The sequence below is a fragment of the Bufo gargarizans genome, chromosome 8 (genome assembly GCF_014858855.1).
Source record: "Bufo gargarizans isolate SCDJY-AF-19 chromosome 8, ASM1485885v1, whole genome shotgun sequence".
Classification (NCBI taxonomy): domain Eukaryota; kingdom Metazoa; phylum Chordata; class Amphibia; order Anura; family Bufonidae; genus Bufo; species Bufo gargarizans.
In genome coordinates, this window is record NC_058087.1 from 168,220,039 (window position 1) to 168,239,895 (window position 19,857).

The window sequence follows — 19,857 nt, forward strand, 5'->3', positions numbered from 1 at the left end:
TCGTTATGCCATTGTTCGTCCCCATACTGAATTATTGTTTGCTGGCAGCAGATCGTGATCAGACCTGCAATCTGCCGCCTGCAAATGATGATTTTTAAACCTGATTCCAATTACCCATCGGCTAATCGGTGGCAGTATAACACTGCCAGATGATCGCTAACAAGCGTGCATACAAAAGCTCGTTAGCGATGACCTGCAAGATTATCTGCTCGTGTTATATAAGCATCCCCTACCAATGGTCCGTGAAAAGCATGGATCAAACATGGATGGCATCCTCGTTGTGTCCGTGGTTTTCACAGACTCATAGACTATGTGCGCGAGGGATCCACAGACAGAAATCAGGCATGCTTCCACGGTGTCACCATAGACCTGTGGTCCCTGGAAATCCAGTGATGTATGAATATACACATTAAAGTCAATGGATACGTGAGCGGTCCGTGGAGATCACAGACAGCAGACGTCAGCAATTCGCTGACGTGTTAAAGGGACCTTAGCACATTCCTTAGGGCCCAGAAATGAAAGCTTAGGCCGGGTTCACATCACCATTTCATTTTCCGTTTTTCTGATCCGTCAGAAGAACAGAAAAAAAAAATTTAATGCTGTATTTTAAGCATCCGTTACTCACATTTTGCATCCTTTTTAAGCAGTTTCCTTCCAAGATCCGTTTATTTCACTCTAAAAGAAACGGATCTCAGATGGAAATGGCTAAAACAGATGCAAAATGTGCATAACGGATGGTCAGGATCCGTATTTTTTTTCTTCACAGGATCCGGTTTTTTTTCTTCACAGGATCTGGGGTTTTCTTTCTGTTTTTCTGACAGATCAGAAGAACGGAAAATGAAACGTGATGTGAACCCAGCCTTACAGTCAGGTAAATCCTCATTCACACGCCAGTGTTCCTCGGACGTGTGCTGTACGTGTTCTCCATGGACCGCACACGTTCCCATTCACTTTTAATGTGTGTATTCACACATCAGTTTTTTACTACGGTCCGTTATTTTTTTTGCCCGGAAGCATGCTCTTTTTTAGTCCATTATAGTCTATGGGACCGTGAAAACCACGGATGCAACACGGATGCCATCCGTGTTTCACAGATCATTAGGAAGTGTACGCTTCGAAAATTATTTTTCAGCTGTTCAGTGTCAGTGAAACACGGATGGCACACGGACAGCAATAAACGGACACACGGACCACACACGGATCCATCACTGATCATCTTTTCACGGATTTAGGGCTCATGCACACAAGCGTTAATTTTGCGGACTGTATGCAGAACCATTCAATTCAATGGGTCCGCAAAAAACAGAAGTGACTCCGTGTGCATTCCATTTCCGTATGTCCGTTCCGCAAAAGAATAGAACATGTCCTATTATTTGTCCGCATTACGGACTAGGATAGAACTGCTCTATTAGGGGTCAGCTGTTCCTTTCCGCAAAATGCGGAATGCACACGGACGTCATCCGTATTTTCTGCGCACCGCAAAATACATACGGTCGTGGGCGTGAGCCCTTAATAAGTCTGAGAGAGGGAAATGGAGGAGGAGGAGACAGAAGAAGGGGAAGACCCACTGAGCTCTGAACTTGCAGTTCCGCAGGCAGGACTATCAGAGAAAGTAACATTGTATCTCTCCAGATACATAGGAATGCATATTGTATCCTATGCACCCTGTTTGGCCATGGCCTATGTCATGCTAGTGTCTGCATCTGCTCCTTCGGTGCCTCCGTCTATCCGCCATATACCCCGGCTCACCCTTGTCTTGATGTTCTTGGCTCTGCTGCCATAGATGAGCGTGGTGCGGGATTCCTCGAAGGCGGCAGCGGCCGGGCTGATGTGCACTATCATGACTGTCCTGCTGTTCCCACCTAATGCGTCCTGTGATCGAGAGAGCGTTGGCTGCCATTAGCATTTGTAATGAGAGTTTTTACAGATCTCCATTGAATTTAATTAGAAAGCCATCATTGTAATAAATGGCTCCCGGCTCGGAGATTTTCATGGAATATTAAAAAGATTGTTGTATTGTCTTAATAGCATCAATGAGCTATAATGAGTCTGCTGGGGGCGATAGGAAATCGCAGTAATGTATTCAACGGCATAACCTAAGCAGTCTGCAGCTTGTGCCTCTTCTATCGTTGTGTAACTACAACCCCCAGCATGCCCTGATAGTCAAATCTCAATGAGTCTTACTATTCTGATCAACTGTCACCTCTCCTGACAAGTCTGTTCTACTATATAATGGTATTACCCATAATATAACAATTCTAGGGCATCTTAAACTAACCCTGTCTTGTGCCATTCCTCTGTTATTCCTCTTAGAATAAATTGACAGTTGGGTGTCGCCAGTTGAGGGAGGGGTGACCCTGCACAGTCTGACACTGTCAAATCAGTGCTGGCAGGGCCAGACGGTGCAGGGATACACCCTTTGACAAAGGGAGTGGTAACAGCCAATTGTCAGTTTCCAGGAGGAATAACAGAGGAACCACACAATGCGGTGTCCTAAGAGAAGGTGCTCCAGAATTGCAGTTGCATGGGAAGTACAAGTATTTACTAAAACAGGGATGTCAGGTGAGCTAAATGTATATTCATATCTCCTTCTGGGAAAGCTGGGTGACAACTAATATTTACTCTAAGAAAGAGGTAACATGGCTTTTTTTATTTTTACATTATTATTTTTTTTGCAAGACTGTCCCCTAAACTGAACTGAGAGAGGATGATAAATGGATAATAATAATAATAATAATAAAATAATATAATAATAATTATAATAATAATAAATCTTTATTTATATAGCGCCAACATGTTCCGCAGAGCTTTACAATAAGATTGTCCAGGATTAGAAAAACATGGCTCCTTCCTAAAACAGCAACCTCCCCGTCAATGGGTTCTGTCTAGTATTGCAGCTCAGCTCCAATGGGGCAGAGCTGCAATACCGCACACAACCTGTGGACAGAGGTGGTGCTGTTTTTGGAGAAAAAAAAAGCTGCCATGTTTTTCTAAAAACTGGTTGTCAACCAATGTGGGAAATGTGATATATAAGTGGTCACTAGGTGGGCACCAGGTAGACCAAGCGTTGTCCGTGGACCCGCTCGCCCTGAGGACATACCTTTAGGAGCCGAGTCAGTTTGCTGTCTCTGTAGTTTATATGATGAGCATGGCTCCCCCCTCGCTCGCTCAGTGCTGTGATACAGTTCCCGAGTGCTAACAGGGAGCGGTTGATATGCGCCCCCTCTTTCATCCTCTGGCCTCGGTTTTGTGTCTATAACGGAAATAACAAAAGCAAAATCTATAAGAACATTAAAAAAGATAATAAAAAATGATAATTTGCTCAATGTATTACAGCCCATACAAATGTGATAATTATTAATCAATACGTTTTTCACATGGATGTGACCAGTAGGGGGCACTGTGTAACTGCAGTCATGTTTTTGTTATTAAAAATGCATTTTTATCAAAGCTTTGCAACCAGGTTTATTGCCCCAATGTATCTACAATAAAAAATGTAGCAACTCTAAAAATAAAAAATCTACTGTTTTATGTCCACAACTCCTGTGCAGAGTTATGTGTCCTATAGTTAAAGGAGTTATGACATAATTTATGTAAAAACTATTAATTAGACATCATATAGCACATGGCAATACCTAACAAAGCTAGAACCAGCCCTGTACCTCACATGGATCCAGAGATCTCCCCATTCATTGCTCTGCTAGATGTATATAAAGCTGACAGCTCATGGGTTGTGTCCTTTCTGCTGCAGTTCTATCCCTGTAACTACCACAGCTTCTAACAGAACATATGGCTGGTGGCAGTGGAAGATTTAAACTGAGCACGTGCGACCAGCTCAGTGAGACGGACAAACGGACAAAAAAAAAAAGAAAAAGAACAAACCGCAGGTGGCGCTATACAGATACATTTTATTGAATAACTCAGTGGCTATGCTAAATTATTAATTACATGCAATTACAAAAGTATTCATATCCAGGTGCTGGTTAAAAAAATGTGGAAATGCTTTATGAGACAACCATTTAAAGACTCAAAAAGTAAACCTACACCACTAGATCTTATAAACAGAAGCCAGTACCTGCGCCGCTCTCTCTGACCCCGCCAGATCAATCATGTACAGCTTTCCGATCCTCAGCACATCTTGGACATTGTGTGATTTGCTCCTGTGCTTCACAGTGACCTGCAGCACTGCATGGGATCGGGAAGAGGTCTTGTTAGCGGCAGTAGGTTCTTGCGTCCGATGTCTGTTTCCCTTTTTTAGCAGCATGTATGGACTGTGAAAGGAAGAGTAGCATAGTGGTAAGTGCACATTTGGCAACCTACCCTTCCTGTCACTTTTCAGCAGTCATCTTATTATCAGAGGGCAGAATTACAGTTCTATTATAAAGCTGGAGAAAGATCCTCCATTGACATTGGCCCAGCTCCTCCCCCTCCCTGCACAATAGATACTGCCCATGACACTCTCCCATAAAAGGAAATGTATTAAGCAATGTATTCAGATCAGTATTTTGTACAGCGATCTTTAATCTCTGATGCACCACAATCATTGAGAGCTGCACGGCGCTTAGAAATTGTGGCGCGTCCCGGGTCGCCTTCGCCAGAACTGATATCTATGGCAGTTTACTGGAAATTCTAATAAATGTGCCAGGGCAGCCACATCACCCACTTTTCGGAAAGGTGCCAAGCAGGGTGAAAAGCCCCCAAAAAGTCACCAATTCTTGCACAAGCGGGAATTGAGCCAAAATTTGCTATTTTTTGGGGGCTTGATAAATGTGGGCCAATAAGTCATTTTCTGGCTAAAAATTGCTATAAAGGCTGAGCACTTTTGCATTTTCTGGCTAAAGTTTCTTACGACCATGAGGCTTCTGTAAAGCAAATTATTGGGACCACAGTGGCCATTTTTGCACGGAGGATATATATGGGAGATGGAACAAGTGTCATCGGACACCCCCTCTTTCCCCCAGGCATAGCACTACATAGAATATTAAAGGGATGTCTGCCCGGTAAAAACTTTACATTTAAAAAAAAAAAAAAAAAAAGTGCTGCTACTGTTACTCACCTTACCGATCCCCTGCCGTTGCGGTTCTAATGCTTCCCAGTCTGCACTTCCATTTCCAGGTCCATCTCAACAAACAGGAAGTGACCACTAGCCTTTCTGGCTCAGCGGTGACACTGGCTTAGCGACGGAATGGGAAGTGGTAGGGGACTGGCCTTTTTTTTTTTTTTACTATTGTGAGTTTCTTTGGGGAACACATAAGATCTGTATATACTTGAAGTGAAAGGAAGCAGAAATTTCTGAGCCTGATGATGTCATCACTTAATGGACAGACAGTTCTCATTGGATCACTACTCCAGGGAAGACAGATGCTCACCATATGGCCATATCTCTCCATATTCAGGTCAGTCACAAACAAGCATCGGAGAGTGCTATCAGCAGACAAGTGCATACATGGAAAATCCTTAACCCTTTCTACCCCGGAGGTTTTTTTGTGTTTTGCGTTTTCTTTTTGCGCTCCATGCCTTCCCAAAGCCATAACTTTTTTTATTTGTATGTTCACAAGCCATATGAGGGCTTGTTTTTTAAAAGACAAGTTGTACTTTCCAACGCCACCATATTGCATATGATGTAGTGGGAAGCGGGAAAAAAATTCCAACTTACTTTTACTCTACAGGTCAGTACGAATCCGGCGATACCTCATATGTATACTTTTTCTTGCGATTTGATAGAGATAAAATAATAAAAAAGTGGGAAAAAAATCTGTTTTATTTTTTCATCGCCATATTTTGACCCCTATAACTTTTTTGCAATTATGTGTGTGTGGTTCATTTTTTTGCGGGGCGATCTGAACTTTCCATTGATACCATTCTGGAGTGTGTATGACTTTTTGATAATTTTTGATTTAATTTTTTTGTACAAAATAAAGCGACAAAAACTGGCAAATCGGCCATTTTGACGCTTTTTTCCATTTTGCTGTTTGCCATATGGGGAATATATTTTTATACTATGGACATTTTTGCACATGGCGACACCCATTATGTGTATTTTAAATTTATTTATTTATTTATTTATATTTTTTTGGGGGGAAAAAGGGGGTGATTTGACATTTTTTATTTTTAAAACATTTTTTATTTTTTTTTACACTTTTCTATAGTTCACATAGGGAACTATAACAAGCAATCATTAGATTGCTACTCTCATAGACCCCAATGCACTATGAGAAAATTGCTAGTTTCCTATGGAGCCCTATTACAGGCCAGGGCTTCATAGGAAATACTATGCAACAGCCTCCTGTCATTCACAAAGACTGGGGTTGCTGCACACAAGCTCCGGCTCCTCTGATCACTACACGGGGGAGCCAGAGCATCACCGGAAACCAGTGGCGCATTATAATTGGGGCGTTTGGGGCCCATAAACTACAGCGGGGCACAGGAGCGCATAGTTCCCTGCCCCGACGCCTATCACCGCCATAGGCTTCAAGCCTAGTAGGCCTGAGGCCTATGTGGTGGTAGAAGCCCGGTGTGCGTGGTGACGTCATCGCGCGGCGTAAAGCTGGCCAGCTAAGACCTGTCCTAGGTTGCTAATATAGCTTATATGTTTATACAGCTAGACCTGCAAATAATCTTAATACAGTTCCTATGTTTGTGTGTTAAAGACAAAAGCAGAGTTATTTACATGTTTGGATGTCATATAACTGTTATATATATATTGTGTTCACAGAAGCAGAAAAGATAATATGCCTTTAAGATTCATTATATGGATGTGAGGTAAGCTCAATGACACAGCAGAAACAACAGGAAGTATAGAGTTAAACTGTTGTTGCTGGGCAGGAGTCTAGACCAATCACAGCCAGCCTCACACACAGCAGGAGTCTTGGCCAATTACAGCCAGCCTCACACACAGCCTGTGTGGGAAATTCCCTAGCAGGAGCTGCTAGAAATTAATATTCACCAGAGAGAGAAGCTGAACAGACATTCACTCAACTAAGGGCTGTGTTTAATGTAAAATAGCTATTTAAAACAGTTATATAATGTTCCTACTGTTAATATGGTGATTACAACTGTATACTGAACCAGTTATATGTGTGTTTACTTACAGTTCCACCAATTGCAAACTACAAAGTTCACATACAAATTCAAATAGCAAACAACCAAATAAATTGCATACAAATGCGAACCAGATAATAAGCAATCGTATAGAGCAAACTGCAAACCAACTTGAGCAAGTAATCTATTGGTTAACCTCAGATATACCTCTCAGAGAGATCATAAAGTGCTTAAATAATTTAAAGTGAGCGTACAGATACTGAAGAGAGAAATATATCTATCATTGTATGTTGAATGACAAGATTGAACAGTTGAACCACCATCTTATGCATGCCACCATTTTGTGATATCTTTTCAACACGTGTTATGTACATGGACTATCTGCTGCGGAGGCGGCAGTGTTATGTATGAAGAAAAGTTGAAGTTAATAAAGAAGTTATTTCAAGCATTTGGTGTGCTCTTTAAACCTACTGTTTCCATAGATCGGCGCTAGAAGAATTACAGAGTAATAGACAATCTGGTTGGACTAAAAGTCGGAGATATCAAAATTCTTCTAATGCCACAGCATAAAAGACACTTCATAGTGCTGTACCTGCCACAGTGGAACTATTACCCTCAGAGGGCGAAGTGATAGTGCTCCTCAACTTGCACAGTAAAGAGCGCATTAGAGCAGCGGAGCACCAGCATATACCGCCGCGCAGCAACTGCTCTCTGAGTGAGCAAGCAAAGACACCTCAGCGGAGCTACCATAGAGGCCATAGAACGTGTGCATTAGTCAAACTGCAGCCGACTCTTAAAGTGGCAGAACGGCAAAGGCAAAATAGTCAGAGAAAGAGCGCCAACCCTCCTGCGATCCCTAGAGAAAGAAAGAGACGCATGGTGGGAGGCCAAAGTCCAGAGCTAGAGTGCCCGCATCGTTATCCACGGAGAGACCACGTACTGCAGCCAGCATACAGTATGGGGGGCTGTACACTTTATTATAGCGCTGAGAAGCGAGTTAGATCAAAGCATAGCATTGTGGATGTGCGATCCAGTTCTGTTCTCCCCCTGATCACATATAGAGTAGAAGTTGAAGAGCAAGTGAACCTGTCTGAGGTAGAAGAGTCTGATGCAGCATTAGTCTTGCCTCAAACAAATATAGCCCAAGCAGATGAACTAAGACGTTCATCACGTGCCAGAATACCGACCTCAAAGATGCTGAAAAATTGGGAGCAAGAAGCAGCATTAAAAGAGAAAAAGTTCGCCAGAATGTATGATAAGTGGAAATTATACATTAAAGACATTCGTAGAAAGCTAAAGCAAGAAAGTATAAAAGGGAACTTGAGTGATATGGTAGAAGAGTCTGAATCAGAGCGTATGGCAGCATATGTCAACCTGTGGTCGTTTACGACACCTTCCCAGGATATTGTAAGGAACATGGACATATGTACTGCAGTCACTAAAGATTTGGTAAGGCTCGTGAGAGAACTTTCATCTGCAGCTAATTATGATGAAGTTAAAGCAAGAAGTAGAATGAATGAGCTTTTAATGAGAGACTATGCTAGGTCCTTAGGGGGGACCACAATCTAAAGTGTGACTTCCTTCACTAGCCGAAGTGCCACCCATATATCAGAGTCCTCAAATATTTCAGCCAAAAGAAAGGAATTAGCTGAACAACTTGTTGTGAAGAGAGCAGAAATAAAAATGGAAGCTGCCATCGAGGCACAGCGCTGTCAAATGGAAGCTCAGCGCCATCAAATGTAAGCTGAAATGGAGGCACAGCGCCATCAAATGGAAGCTGAATTGAAAAGTCTGGAAAAGCAAAAAGAAGTTAAGATCATAGAAGCCAGACTCAGAGTACACGAAGAGGATATGAATCAGAGTAATCATAGGTTCAAATCTGTACTAAGTGAGGAAGCAGACTCCTACTTTCCTACATACTCCCAGGACTCAAACAAAACAATAGCTGATCTTAGGGAGACCAGCTACAGAAAACACTGTGGAGCCTTTTTTAAGAGTCTCAACACAGCAATCCAAAGTGCAAAGCTCCCTGGGAAACAGTAATATGCAAAATAACTGTGGAGCCCCAGTTATGGGTCTTCAACACAGTGAAAGCCAGATATCCCTCAGATTACTGTTTCCCATGGAGCTTTACACTTTGGATTCCTGTGTTGTGACTCTTAAATAAGGCTCCACATTGTTTTCTGTAGGTGGTCTTCCTAAGATCAGCTATTGTTTTGTTTGCGTAGTCTCCAAGGCATTGCTCCCAGTTAGCCAGAATCCTACGCCACACTGATGAGGGGCAACACCCCGAAACAGCTGTCTGTGGATGGATAACTGGCTTAGGTCTTCCCTGTCACATCCTTGAAGCATGTAAAAGAGTGGGATCTCGATGTAGGGGCCACTTAATATGGTGGATTTGATGATCTCTGTAATGGGGACACCCCTTTGCTCGGTTTTCCTTCCTTTGAGGGATATCTGGCTTTCACTGTGTTAAAGACCCATAACTGGGGCTCCACAGTTATTTTACATACATACTCCCAGGAGAATGGAAGGAAATCTCCACCACTAAGGGTACTTTCACACTTGCGTTTTTCTTTTCCGGCATAGAGTTCCGTCACAGGGGCTCTATACCGGAAAAGAACTGATCAGTTTTATCCCCATGCATTCTGAATGGAGAGTAATCCGTTCAGTTTGCATCAGGATGTCTTCAGTTCAGTCGTTTTGACTGATCAGGCAAAAGAGAAAACCGTAGCATGCTACGGTTTTCTCTCCGGCGAAAAAAACTGAAGACTTGCCTGAACGCCGGATCCGGCATTTTTTCCCATAGGAATGTATTAGCGCCGGATCCGGCATTCAGAATACCGGAATGCCGGATCCGTCGTTCCGGCATGCGCAGATCGGTAAAAATGAGAAAAATGTACAAGACTGATCCGTCGGTCCGCATGACAAGCGGAGAGACGGATCCGTCCTTGCAATGCATTTGTGAGACGGATCCGCATCCGGATCCGTCTCACAAATGCTTTCAGTCAGTGGCAGATCGGCGGATCCGGCGGCCAGTTCCGACGACGGAACTGCCCGCCGGATCACACTGCCGCAAGTGTGAAAGTAGCCTTAGTGAGGAAATAAGTCATTATCCTTCCATCCCTGCTCAGAAAGACAAAGAGAGGCCTAGTCCAGTGTTAGGAAAAAGGTGTATGGATTTACCCTTTATCTCTACCGGAAAAGATAAAGAAAGAGACTCACCTAATACAGAACTAAGTGAGAAAATAGAACCGGATGATTCTATTCCTAGATGCCACGGCAATGCTCAGGAGAATGTTACAACCATTGTCCCAGCAAGACCACAGAGAACAGTCCTAGCTAGACTTCCCGTTCCGGAACCTACTGTATTTTCAGGAGACGTACTGAAGTTTATAGAGAGGAAGGCAAGTTTTGAAATGATCACTGAGCATCATTGCTTCAGTCCAGTCGACAAGTTATTCTACCTTCAGAGATATGTTGGTGGGGAAGCAAAGAAATTTCTTGAAGGTAACTTCTATAGAACGCAAGCTTGGAAAAAATTAAATGCAAGATATGGTCATCCTTTCTTAGTACAAAGAGCTTTTAGAGAGAAATTGAATAACTGGCCTAAATAGGTCCTAAAGAACACTTCAGACTCCAAGAGTATGGTGACTTCCTGCAAGCATGCAGCAATGCCATCCCACATGTTCAAGGTCTAGAAGTACTGAATGACTATCTAGAAAACCACAGGATGCTAACCAAGCTACCTGAAGAAGTGGCTTCTAGATGGAATCGCTAGGCAAGAACTTCCCAAGTTTTAAAGAGTTCTCTGAGTTCGTCATCCAGTAACATCATCTTACGTCTTAAAATCCTTAGAAGAAAGGCCTGCAAGAGAGATAACACGTGCAAGAGCAACTAGCTTTGCAACCAACACAGCAGCTATAGGTCCAGATACCTACATACGAGAGCAAGTTGGTGATTGCAAGAATTTATGACAAAAGTCACTACTGGTATTAGTAGAGAGACAGAACCAACAAATCTTCAGACTACCTTCAAATGTTTGTTCTGTGGAGAGAATCGCTTCATACACAAGTGCCAACAATTGAAGGAGAAGTCCCCAGATGAAAAGAAAAGGTTTGTACTTGAGAACCAACTGTGTTTCGGTTGTCTAAGAAAAGGCTATGTTACTAAGGAGTGTAAGAAAAAGGCCACATGCAGCGTTTGCAAAGGACGCCATCCTACACCACTACATTAAGAACGTCCAAAGAAAGATAAATCCTCAATACCTAAAGATACTCAGGAAGAAAAGAAAGTATCGGTATTCTCTTGCAGAGTGAGGGAAGGAGAAGGCAACGGCACATCAATGGTTGTACCAGTGTGCATTTCAAATCCTAAAAGGAGGAACAAGAAGGTATATGCTTATGCACTACTGGATGCCCAGAGTGATGTCACCTTCATTGATCAAGAAATCTGCAAGAAATTACAAGTGGCTACAGAACCAGTGAAGCTCAAACTCACCACAATGACGGGGAGAGACACATTAGTGAGACTGAGAGTTAGAGGACTTCATTTAAACTTCACATTAGATCTACCTCCAGCTTATACAAAAGACGATATACCTCGAGATCTATAGATCGAGACCTATAGATCGAGAACGCATACCTACCTGTGAAACAGAAAATAAGTGGGAGCACCTATCTGTCATATCTCATGAAATGTCCCCGCTGAAGGAGTTTGGTGTTGGACTCTTGATAGGTTATGATTGTCCCGAAGCCTTGGTACCACGAAAGGTAATCACAGGAGGAAAGGGTGAACCCTACGCTGTTCAAACTGATCTAGGATGGGGTGTTGTTGGAGGAAAACAGCAGATCGCAAACTCAAGAAAGATGACAGGATTGTGTCTTGGAATATCTGTCTAAAAGTTACCAACTGTAAGTCCAGCAAAAGTAATCAAGATGCTTGAATCTGACTTTGCAGACATAAGTTCTAAAGAAAAGAGTGTATCCCAAGAAGACATAAAGTTCATACACACTCTAGAAGAAAGTATTCAGCAGAATCAACAAGGTCATCTTGAAATGCCCTTACCTTTTTAGAGAACTACCTTGTCTGCCAAATAACAGAAATCTTGCCCTAGCAAGATTGAAATGTTTGAAGAAAAGGATGGTAAGAGATCCCAAACAGAAGAATGATTATTTGAAATTCATGGAAGGCATCCTTGAAGAAGGACATGCAGAGAAAGTTAACAACCAACCTAAAGAAGGAGAAGTGTGGTACATCCCACATCAAGGTGTCTACCACTCAAAGAAACCAGATAAGATTAGAGTAGTATTTGATTGCTCAGCAAAGTATGATGGTGTTGCATTGAACGATCATCTACTAAAAGGACCAGATCTTACAAACACTCCGCCTGGAGTACTCTGTAGATTCAGAGAGTATCCCGTAGCAGTCATGTGTGAAGTTGAAAAGATGTTCCACAAGTTTCATGTGAAGAATGAAGATAGAGACTTGATGAGGTTTCTATGGTGGGAGGATGGAGATACAGATTCAGAGCCAGCAGAATACAGAATGAAAGTACACTTGTTTGGAGCAGCATCGTCTCCAGGTTGCGCCAATTATGGTATAAAGTACCTGGCCAATCAGAATGAAAAGGTTTGCGCATCAGCAGCAAATTTTCTGAAGAAAAACTTTTATGTAGATGATGGTCTTATAAGTCTAGAGTCCACAGAATCTGCAATCAAACTAGTGAAAAAAAGCCAAGAGTTATGCGCAAGAGGAAACCTGCGCCTTCATAAATTTATCTTAAACAACAGAGAGGTACGGGAATCCATCAGTGACTCTGAACCTGAATCAACAATGAAGAATGTAGATCTCAATTATGATCATCTTCCAGTTCAAAACATACTTGGATTGGGATGGAATGTAGAAAATAACAAGTTCTTCTTTGAAGTATCTATTGTAGAGAAAACTGCAACTAGACGTACCATTTTTTCCGCAGTGGCTTCTATATTTGATCCATTGGAATTCTTGGCCCCAGTAATCCTCAGAGCAAAATAAATACTACAAGAATTATGCAGACAGAAGTTGGGATGAGACGAGACCATACCTGAAAATTTGAGGCCAAGGTGGGAGAGTTGGATTAGAGACTTGCAAAACTTGAGAGAAGTTCGGATATCCAGATGTTTTGTACCTCATGATTTCGGAAAGTACAAGAAAATTGAACTTCATCACTATTAAGATGCCAGTAGTTATGGTTATGGTCAGTGCTCCTACATCAGAGTAATAGGAGAAGAAAGGATACACTGTTCCCTAGTTATGGGGAAGGCCAGAGTTGTACCTACCAGTATTCAGACAATACAAGAATGGTACCAGAAGACTTAAACTGACAGCAGCCATAGTTTCAGCATCAGTAAGCAAGTTTCTGAGAGAATAATTGGAATTGAAAATAGATGAAGAATATTTTTGGACAGACTCACAAGTTGTCCTAGGATACATAAACAACGAAGCTCGAAGATTCCATATCTTTGTCGCCAACAGAGTTGAGAAAATTCAGGAAATAACAAATCCAGAACATTGGCATCACATTGACACAAAGCATAACAGCAGATCATGCTTCTAGAGGCCTGAATGTAACAGAATAGAAAAATTTAAATTGGTTCACAGGCCCAGAGTTCCTTTAGGGTTACACAGAATTGCCTATGGGTGATCCAGAAGTAAAAGTCGTACAAACATTGAGCATTGCTGCCAAGTGTCAAGATGACATACTTGAAAGACTAGCCAGATGTTCAAAATGGAATATAGTCATAAATGTAGTAGCTCGAATTCAACATTTGGCAAAGGGAATCAGAAAGAAGGAATTGTTGAATGTAGAAGAAAGAAGGAATTGTTAAATGTAGAAGAAAGAATGAAAGCTGAAGAAACAGTCATAAGACTTTTTCAACAGAGATTCTACAGTGAAGAGTTGAAGGGACTTAGTCAAGAACCTAAAAGGCTTCCAAACAACCACCCATTGTACAAGCTTAATCTTATTCTGCAGGATAGTATACTGAAGGTGGGAGGGAGACTGGAAAATGCATCGTTACCTAGCAAAGTGAAGCATCCAGCAATTCTACCTAAAAACTCTACCTTCACAAGATTATGTATTGATCACCACCAATAAAAAAATTTGCGCATCAAGGAAGAAGCTTTACCCAAAGCTGTTTGAGAGAAGGTGGCTACTGGATAGTGAAAGGAAGCAAAGTTATAGCAAAGTATATAAGTAAATGTGTAGTCTGCAGAAAGGCACGTAGACCTACTGAAGAACAAAGAATGGCAGATTTACCGGCAGATCGTGTAAACCCATCACCACCATTTCTTTATAGTGGAATGGATTGTTTTGGCCCATTCATCACCAAACAAAACCACAAGGAGTACAAAAGATATGGACTAATATTTACATGTCTGAGCTCCAGAGCAATTCACCTGGAAATGTTAGAAGATATGTCAACTGACGCATTCATCAACACCTTGAGATCTTTCATAGCCATTAGAGGTACTGTCAGACAGCTTAGATCTGACCAAGGATCTAATTTTGTTTGTCGGAGCAAAGAATTTATTGAAAAAAGCTCTAAAAGAGATTGATAAACAAAAAGTAACTAAGTATTTGTTAAAGAACGAATGTGATTTTTATATGAATGCTCCACATGCAAGCCATACAGGAGTTTGGGAAAGACAAATCAGAAGTGTCAGAAATGTGTTAAGTTCAGTGTTGAAAAAGAACGCCGGAAGAATGGATGATGCTCCACTTAGGACCCTATTCTATTAAGCAATGTCTATTGTTAACAGTCGTCCACTTATAGTTGATAACATCAACGTTCCAACAAGTTTGGACCCTTTAACTCCCAACCATCTACTACATACAGCCACCACCTGGCAAGCTCACCAAAGAGGATTTATATGCCAAAAGGAGATGGCGACGAGTTCAATATCTATAAGATCAGTTTTGGAGTAGATGGAGGAAAGAGTAGTTAGCCAATCTGATGCTAAGAAGTAAATGGCAAACACCCAGAAGAAATGTCCACGTTGGTGACATAGTGTTAGTAAAGGAAGAAGATTTACCTAGAAGTAAATGGAAATTGGCCAAAGTTCTAGAAGTTCAAAAGGATGAAGACAAACTAGTAAGAAGAGTGTTGTTACAAAAAGGAGAACCAAAACTTGATAAAAAGGGAAAACGTCTCACTACTCCACTCAAGTTGGAACGTCCTATACAGAAGTTAGTTGTTCTACTTAAAAGTTATAAAAGACACTTGAGAGTTGAGAACATGATGGAAATTCCTTAAATTCATGTTTAATTCCTACTACTGAGAACATAGAATTTTAGGCAATTTTGGTGGGAGTGTAGCTGGCCAGCTAAGACCTGTCCTAGGTTGCTAGTATAGCTTATGTGTTTATACAGCTAGACCTGCCAATAACCTTAATACAGTTCCTATGTTTGTGTGTTAAAAACAAAAGCAGAGTTATTTACAGTGACTTCATGTTTGGATGTCATATAACTGTTATATATATTGTATTCACAGAAGCAGAAAAGATAATATGCCTTTAAGATTCATTATATGGATGTGAGGGAAGCTCAACGACACAGCAGAAACAACAGGAAGCATAGAGTTAAACTGTTGTTGCTGGGAAGGAGTCTAGACCAATCACAGCCAGCCTCACACACAGCAGGAGTCTTGGCCAATCACAGCCAGCCTCACACACAGCCTGTGTGAGAAATTCCCTAGCAGGAGCTGCTAGAATCATTATTCACAGATTATTCACAGACATTCACTCCACTAAGAACTGTGTTTTATGGAAGAAGAGAGGCCAAAATAAGTATTTAAAACAGTGATATAATGTTCCTACTGTTATCATAGTGATTAGAACTGTATACTGAACTAGTTATATGTGTGTTTACTTACAGTTCCACCAATTGCAAACTACAAAGTTCACATACAAATTCAAATTGCAAACAAACAAATTGCATACAAATGCGAACTGTTCATACCAGATCATAAGCAATTGAATAGAGCAAACTGCAAACCAACTTGAGCAAGTGAACTATTAGTTAACCTCAGATATACCTCTCAGAGAGATCATAAAGAGATCTTAAAGAGAGAGTACAGATACTCAAGAGATAAATATATCCACCATTTTATGTTGAATGAAAAGATTGAACAGTTGAACCCCCATCTTATGCATACCGCCATTTTGTGATATCTTTTCAACACGTGTTATGTACATGGACTATCTGCTGTGGAGGCGGCACTGTTATATATGAAGAAATGTTGAAGTTAATAAAGAAGTTATTTCAAGCATTTGGTCTGCTCTTTAAACCTACTGTTTCCATAGAACGGCGCTTAGAAGAATTACAGAGTAATAGACAGTCTGGTTAGACTAAAAGTCAGAGATATCAAAATTCTTCTAATGCCAAAGCGCAAAAGGCACTTCATAGTTCTGTGCCTGCCACATGGCGTGCGTAATGATGTCATCGCGCGCCTAGATTGGGGCACGCGCAGTGCTTTGACGTACCCGCGCCTGCCTGACCATTCTGGACACAGGTAAGTATTAGCCTTTTTTTTGTGTGCCAACTTTGGGGGGGGGCAGAGGAGGACATATTACTACAGGGACAGTGGGGGCAAATGTTTCCATGGGGGCAAATTACTTAATTGGGGGCAGTGTGGGGGCAAATTACTTAATGGGGGGGCAGTGTGGGGGCACATTACTTAGTGAAGGGCAGTGTGGGGGCAAATTACTTAATTGGGGGGAAATAAATTAATGGGGGGCAGTGTGGAGGCACATTACTTAATGAAAGCACCCCCACCAATCAGCTGTTTGAGGAGACCGCGATGTCCCAGTCAGGGCCGTCTTTAATATTGATTGGACCCTGGGCAAGAATTTCCTTGGGCCCCCTGGATCCTGTCCTAGCTCTCCAGTGATTTAACTATTCACCCTTTCAGGGCCCTATGTGTTTCCATCAGCATCATGGCATTTAAATGAAGGTGCAGGAAGCATGCTTTACCCAACCTCTATTTAAAGTGTAACTGCCATTTAATTATTATTTTTTTGCTAAAGTGTAGGGCAAGTGATAGGCAATATTTTTAGAATATAGTTTATTTAGCCAAAACGTTTAATTTTAGTAGAAAACTGTGGCTGAGATGGCCCTTAGCAGCGCTCTCTGAAATGCTAAGGTCCATCCGTCTTCATGAGTGATTATCACAGGGAAGGCAGGTTAGTTAGTTAGTGTACCCGAGCACGGGAGGCAGAAGCACAGCTCCCGCACAGCCCGTCTCCCCTTTTCAAATAGAAGACGGTTGGCCGTTAGCAACGCTAATTTCAGAGAGCGCTGCTAAGGGCCATTTCAGCCACAGTTTTCTACTACAATTAAACGTTTTGGCTAAATAAACTATATTCTAAAAATGTTACCTATCACTTGCCCTATACTTTAGCAAAAATAAATAATGAAATGGCAGTTACACTTTAAGCTCTTCCAAGCGACGGTCATCCTGAGGATCGGTGATAAACACCTGTCATACGGTTGCTAATCACTGCAGTATTATTTATTTAGGGACTGTAAGCACATGCAGTCTCAGGAGTGGGTCCACACCACACCCCTGGCTTGCAGCCTCACAGGAGTACAGGACCAGTATCTGTACACGTATGTATGGCATAATTAATGGAATGACATCACACATAACATGACATGAGTGACACAGGTCTTTACCAGGCAGCCTGGTAAAGACCTGTGTCATTCATGTCATGTCATGTGTGATGTGTCATTCTATTAATTATGCCATACATACATGTACAGATACTGGTCCAGGCAGCAGGACATTAAAGGGGTATCCCAGGATTGGGTCCCTTTTAAAGTCACCCCCTAGTATGTGGTACCTAAGGAAATAACCAGACTCATCCCAAGCTTCGGTCCTGACCCTGGCTTCGTGGGGTGATCTTTCAGATAGGGAACAGGCTTCTCTGCAGCCTGTGTCCTAACAAGCAGCTGTAAATGGAGGCCTGTATTCTGCTGATGGCATCACTGATGTTGAACCCCTACATTACATAGACTGGCATATGCTTACACATCACTGGTGAATTAACTCTCTATCTGGATATTGCAGAAGCTGCACTACACATTTCTAACCATAAAACATTGCTCATCAAATAATATCTAATTATATTATCTGTATTAAACATCCACATCCATGAATACACAGTAACATTATCTCCTAAATCGCCCATGGCAGTGGTCTACTATTATCACAGGCCATAATACTGTTAACCCTTACATACACCCTTACTTTTAACCAGCTGGATTGGCCGGGGGCTGATGGTGGTGGTGATGGGCTGGGTGTCTCCTCTGTAACACAGCCGCCTTTGCAAGTTGAGGTCGGAACTTGAGGGATGAGGCTGGCAGCAGCGGGAGAATGTGGCTCAGAGAGAGGCAGCGTACGTACCGTAGGGACGCAAGGGCAGGCCCAGGTCGGAGGTCGGGAGGAGGAGCTAGCATGGCACTGGCCGGCAGACGGCAGTAAGTAATTGACAGACAAGTCCTTCACTAATGCGAGCAGCGAGCCACACGCCGCTCGCTCGCATAGGCAACAAGTAAATGTGGGAGTCGGGAAACGGAGCTGCCTTGGTCCCCCAGGAGCATCTGGGCCCGGGGCAGCTGCCCCTTTTGCCCTGCGGCAAAGACGGCCCTGGTCCCAGTGAGCGCCGCAGCCTCTTTGCTCCTTACCAAGCACAGCTCTGTCCATTTGATAGCACTGCGCTTGGTATTACAGCTCAGCCCCAATCACTCAGATGGGACAGAGCTGCACCTAGACCATGTGAACGATGAATGTGATGTCATATGGCCTAGGAAGAGACTGTGGCACTTACGACAGCCCCGGGCCTATCATGCACTTAATCCAGCCTTGCTGGAAGCACGTGCTTCCGGTGTTTCATGCACGTTTCAGGATTGACCACTGCATCTGAGGGGTTAAATGTCCATGATCAGCATTACTGCCGATTGTGGACATCTCAGGAGCGGGTGCCATCTTTAAAGACCCAGTCAGCGCCGTACTATTACGGCGCTGGTTGGGAAAGGGTTAAAGAGGAGCTGTCCCCTCTCCTGACATGTCTGTTTTAATAGCTCCATGCATCCCCCATGTAATAACAATTCTGGAGCATTTATTCTTATGTCTCTATGTTGTGCCATTCCTTTATTATTACTACTAGAAGTCATGAATGAATTGCTAGCAGTCTGCAGTAAGGGTACAGAGAGGAGGTAACCAGTTGGGAGGGGTGTACCTGCACAGACTGACAATGGCAGCACTGACTGGATCAGGTGAGACTCTGCAGGGACACACCCCTAACTGGTAACACCCATCTGGACCTTCAATGCAAACTGCTCATAATTCCTAACTTCTAGCAGGAATAATAAAGGAACGGCACAACATAAAGTCATAAGAATAGATGCTGCAGAATAGTTATTACAGGCGTGTCAGGAGAGGGGACATGTCCTCTTTAAGATGTTATCAAGGGAGGCAATTTCTTCAGCCTTATTCATTGTTAGTCCCTGGATTTCGTGCATGTAATGCCACATGTCTCCCGCGCGCCGTATTGTGCAACTCAGTGCTGTGGCGTGCATCATATTAGCAGCTGGTTTTAATAGATCCTGACACGCAGCATGCTGGGAGTTGTACTTTAGCAGCAGCTGAAGAGCCATAGGTTGGCAAGTACAGATTTAGGCCTCATGCATATACAACATTTTTTTCAGTCTGCATCTGCGGATCGGATGTGGACCTATCCATTTCAGTGGGGCTGTAAAAGATGCAGACAGCA

The 19,857-nt window shown here is 42.5% G+C and overlaps 1 protein-coding gene across 1 annotated transcript in view; it reads right to left on the reverse strand.

The window, feature by feature from the left end:
- The window catches only part of LOC122945468 (kinesin-like protein KIF19), a 61,463-nt gene that overhangs the window by 23,966 nt on the left and 17,640 nt on the right, over positions 1-19,857 (reverse strand). Inside the window, exons 7-9 of the mRNA XM_044304535.1 lie at positions 4,076-4,264; positions 3,101-3,253; positions 1,750-1,872 (exon numbers count right to left, since the gene is read on the reverse strand). Of these exons, the coding sequence (XP_044160470.1) occupies positions 1,750-1,872; positions 3,101-3,253; positions 4,076-4,264 (465 nt within the window). The remainder of the gene's footprint in view (positions 1-1,749; positions 1,873-3,100; positions 3,254-4,075; positions 4,265-19,857) is intronic.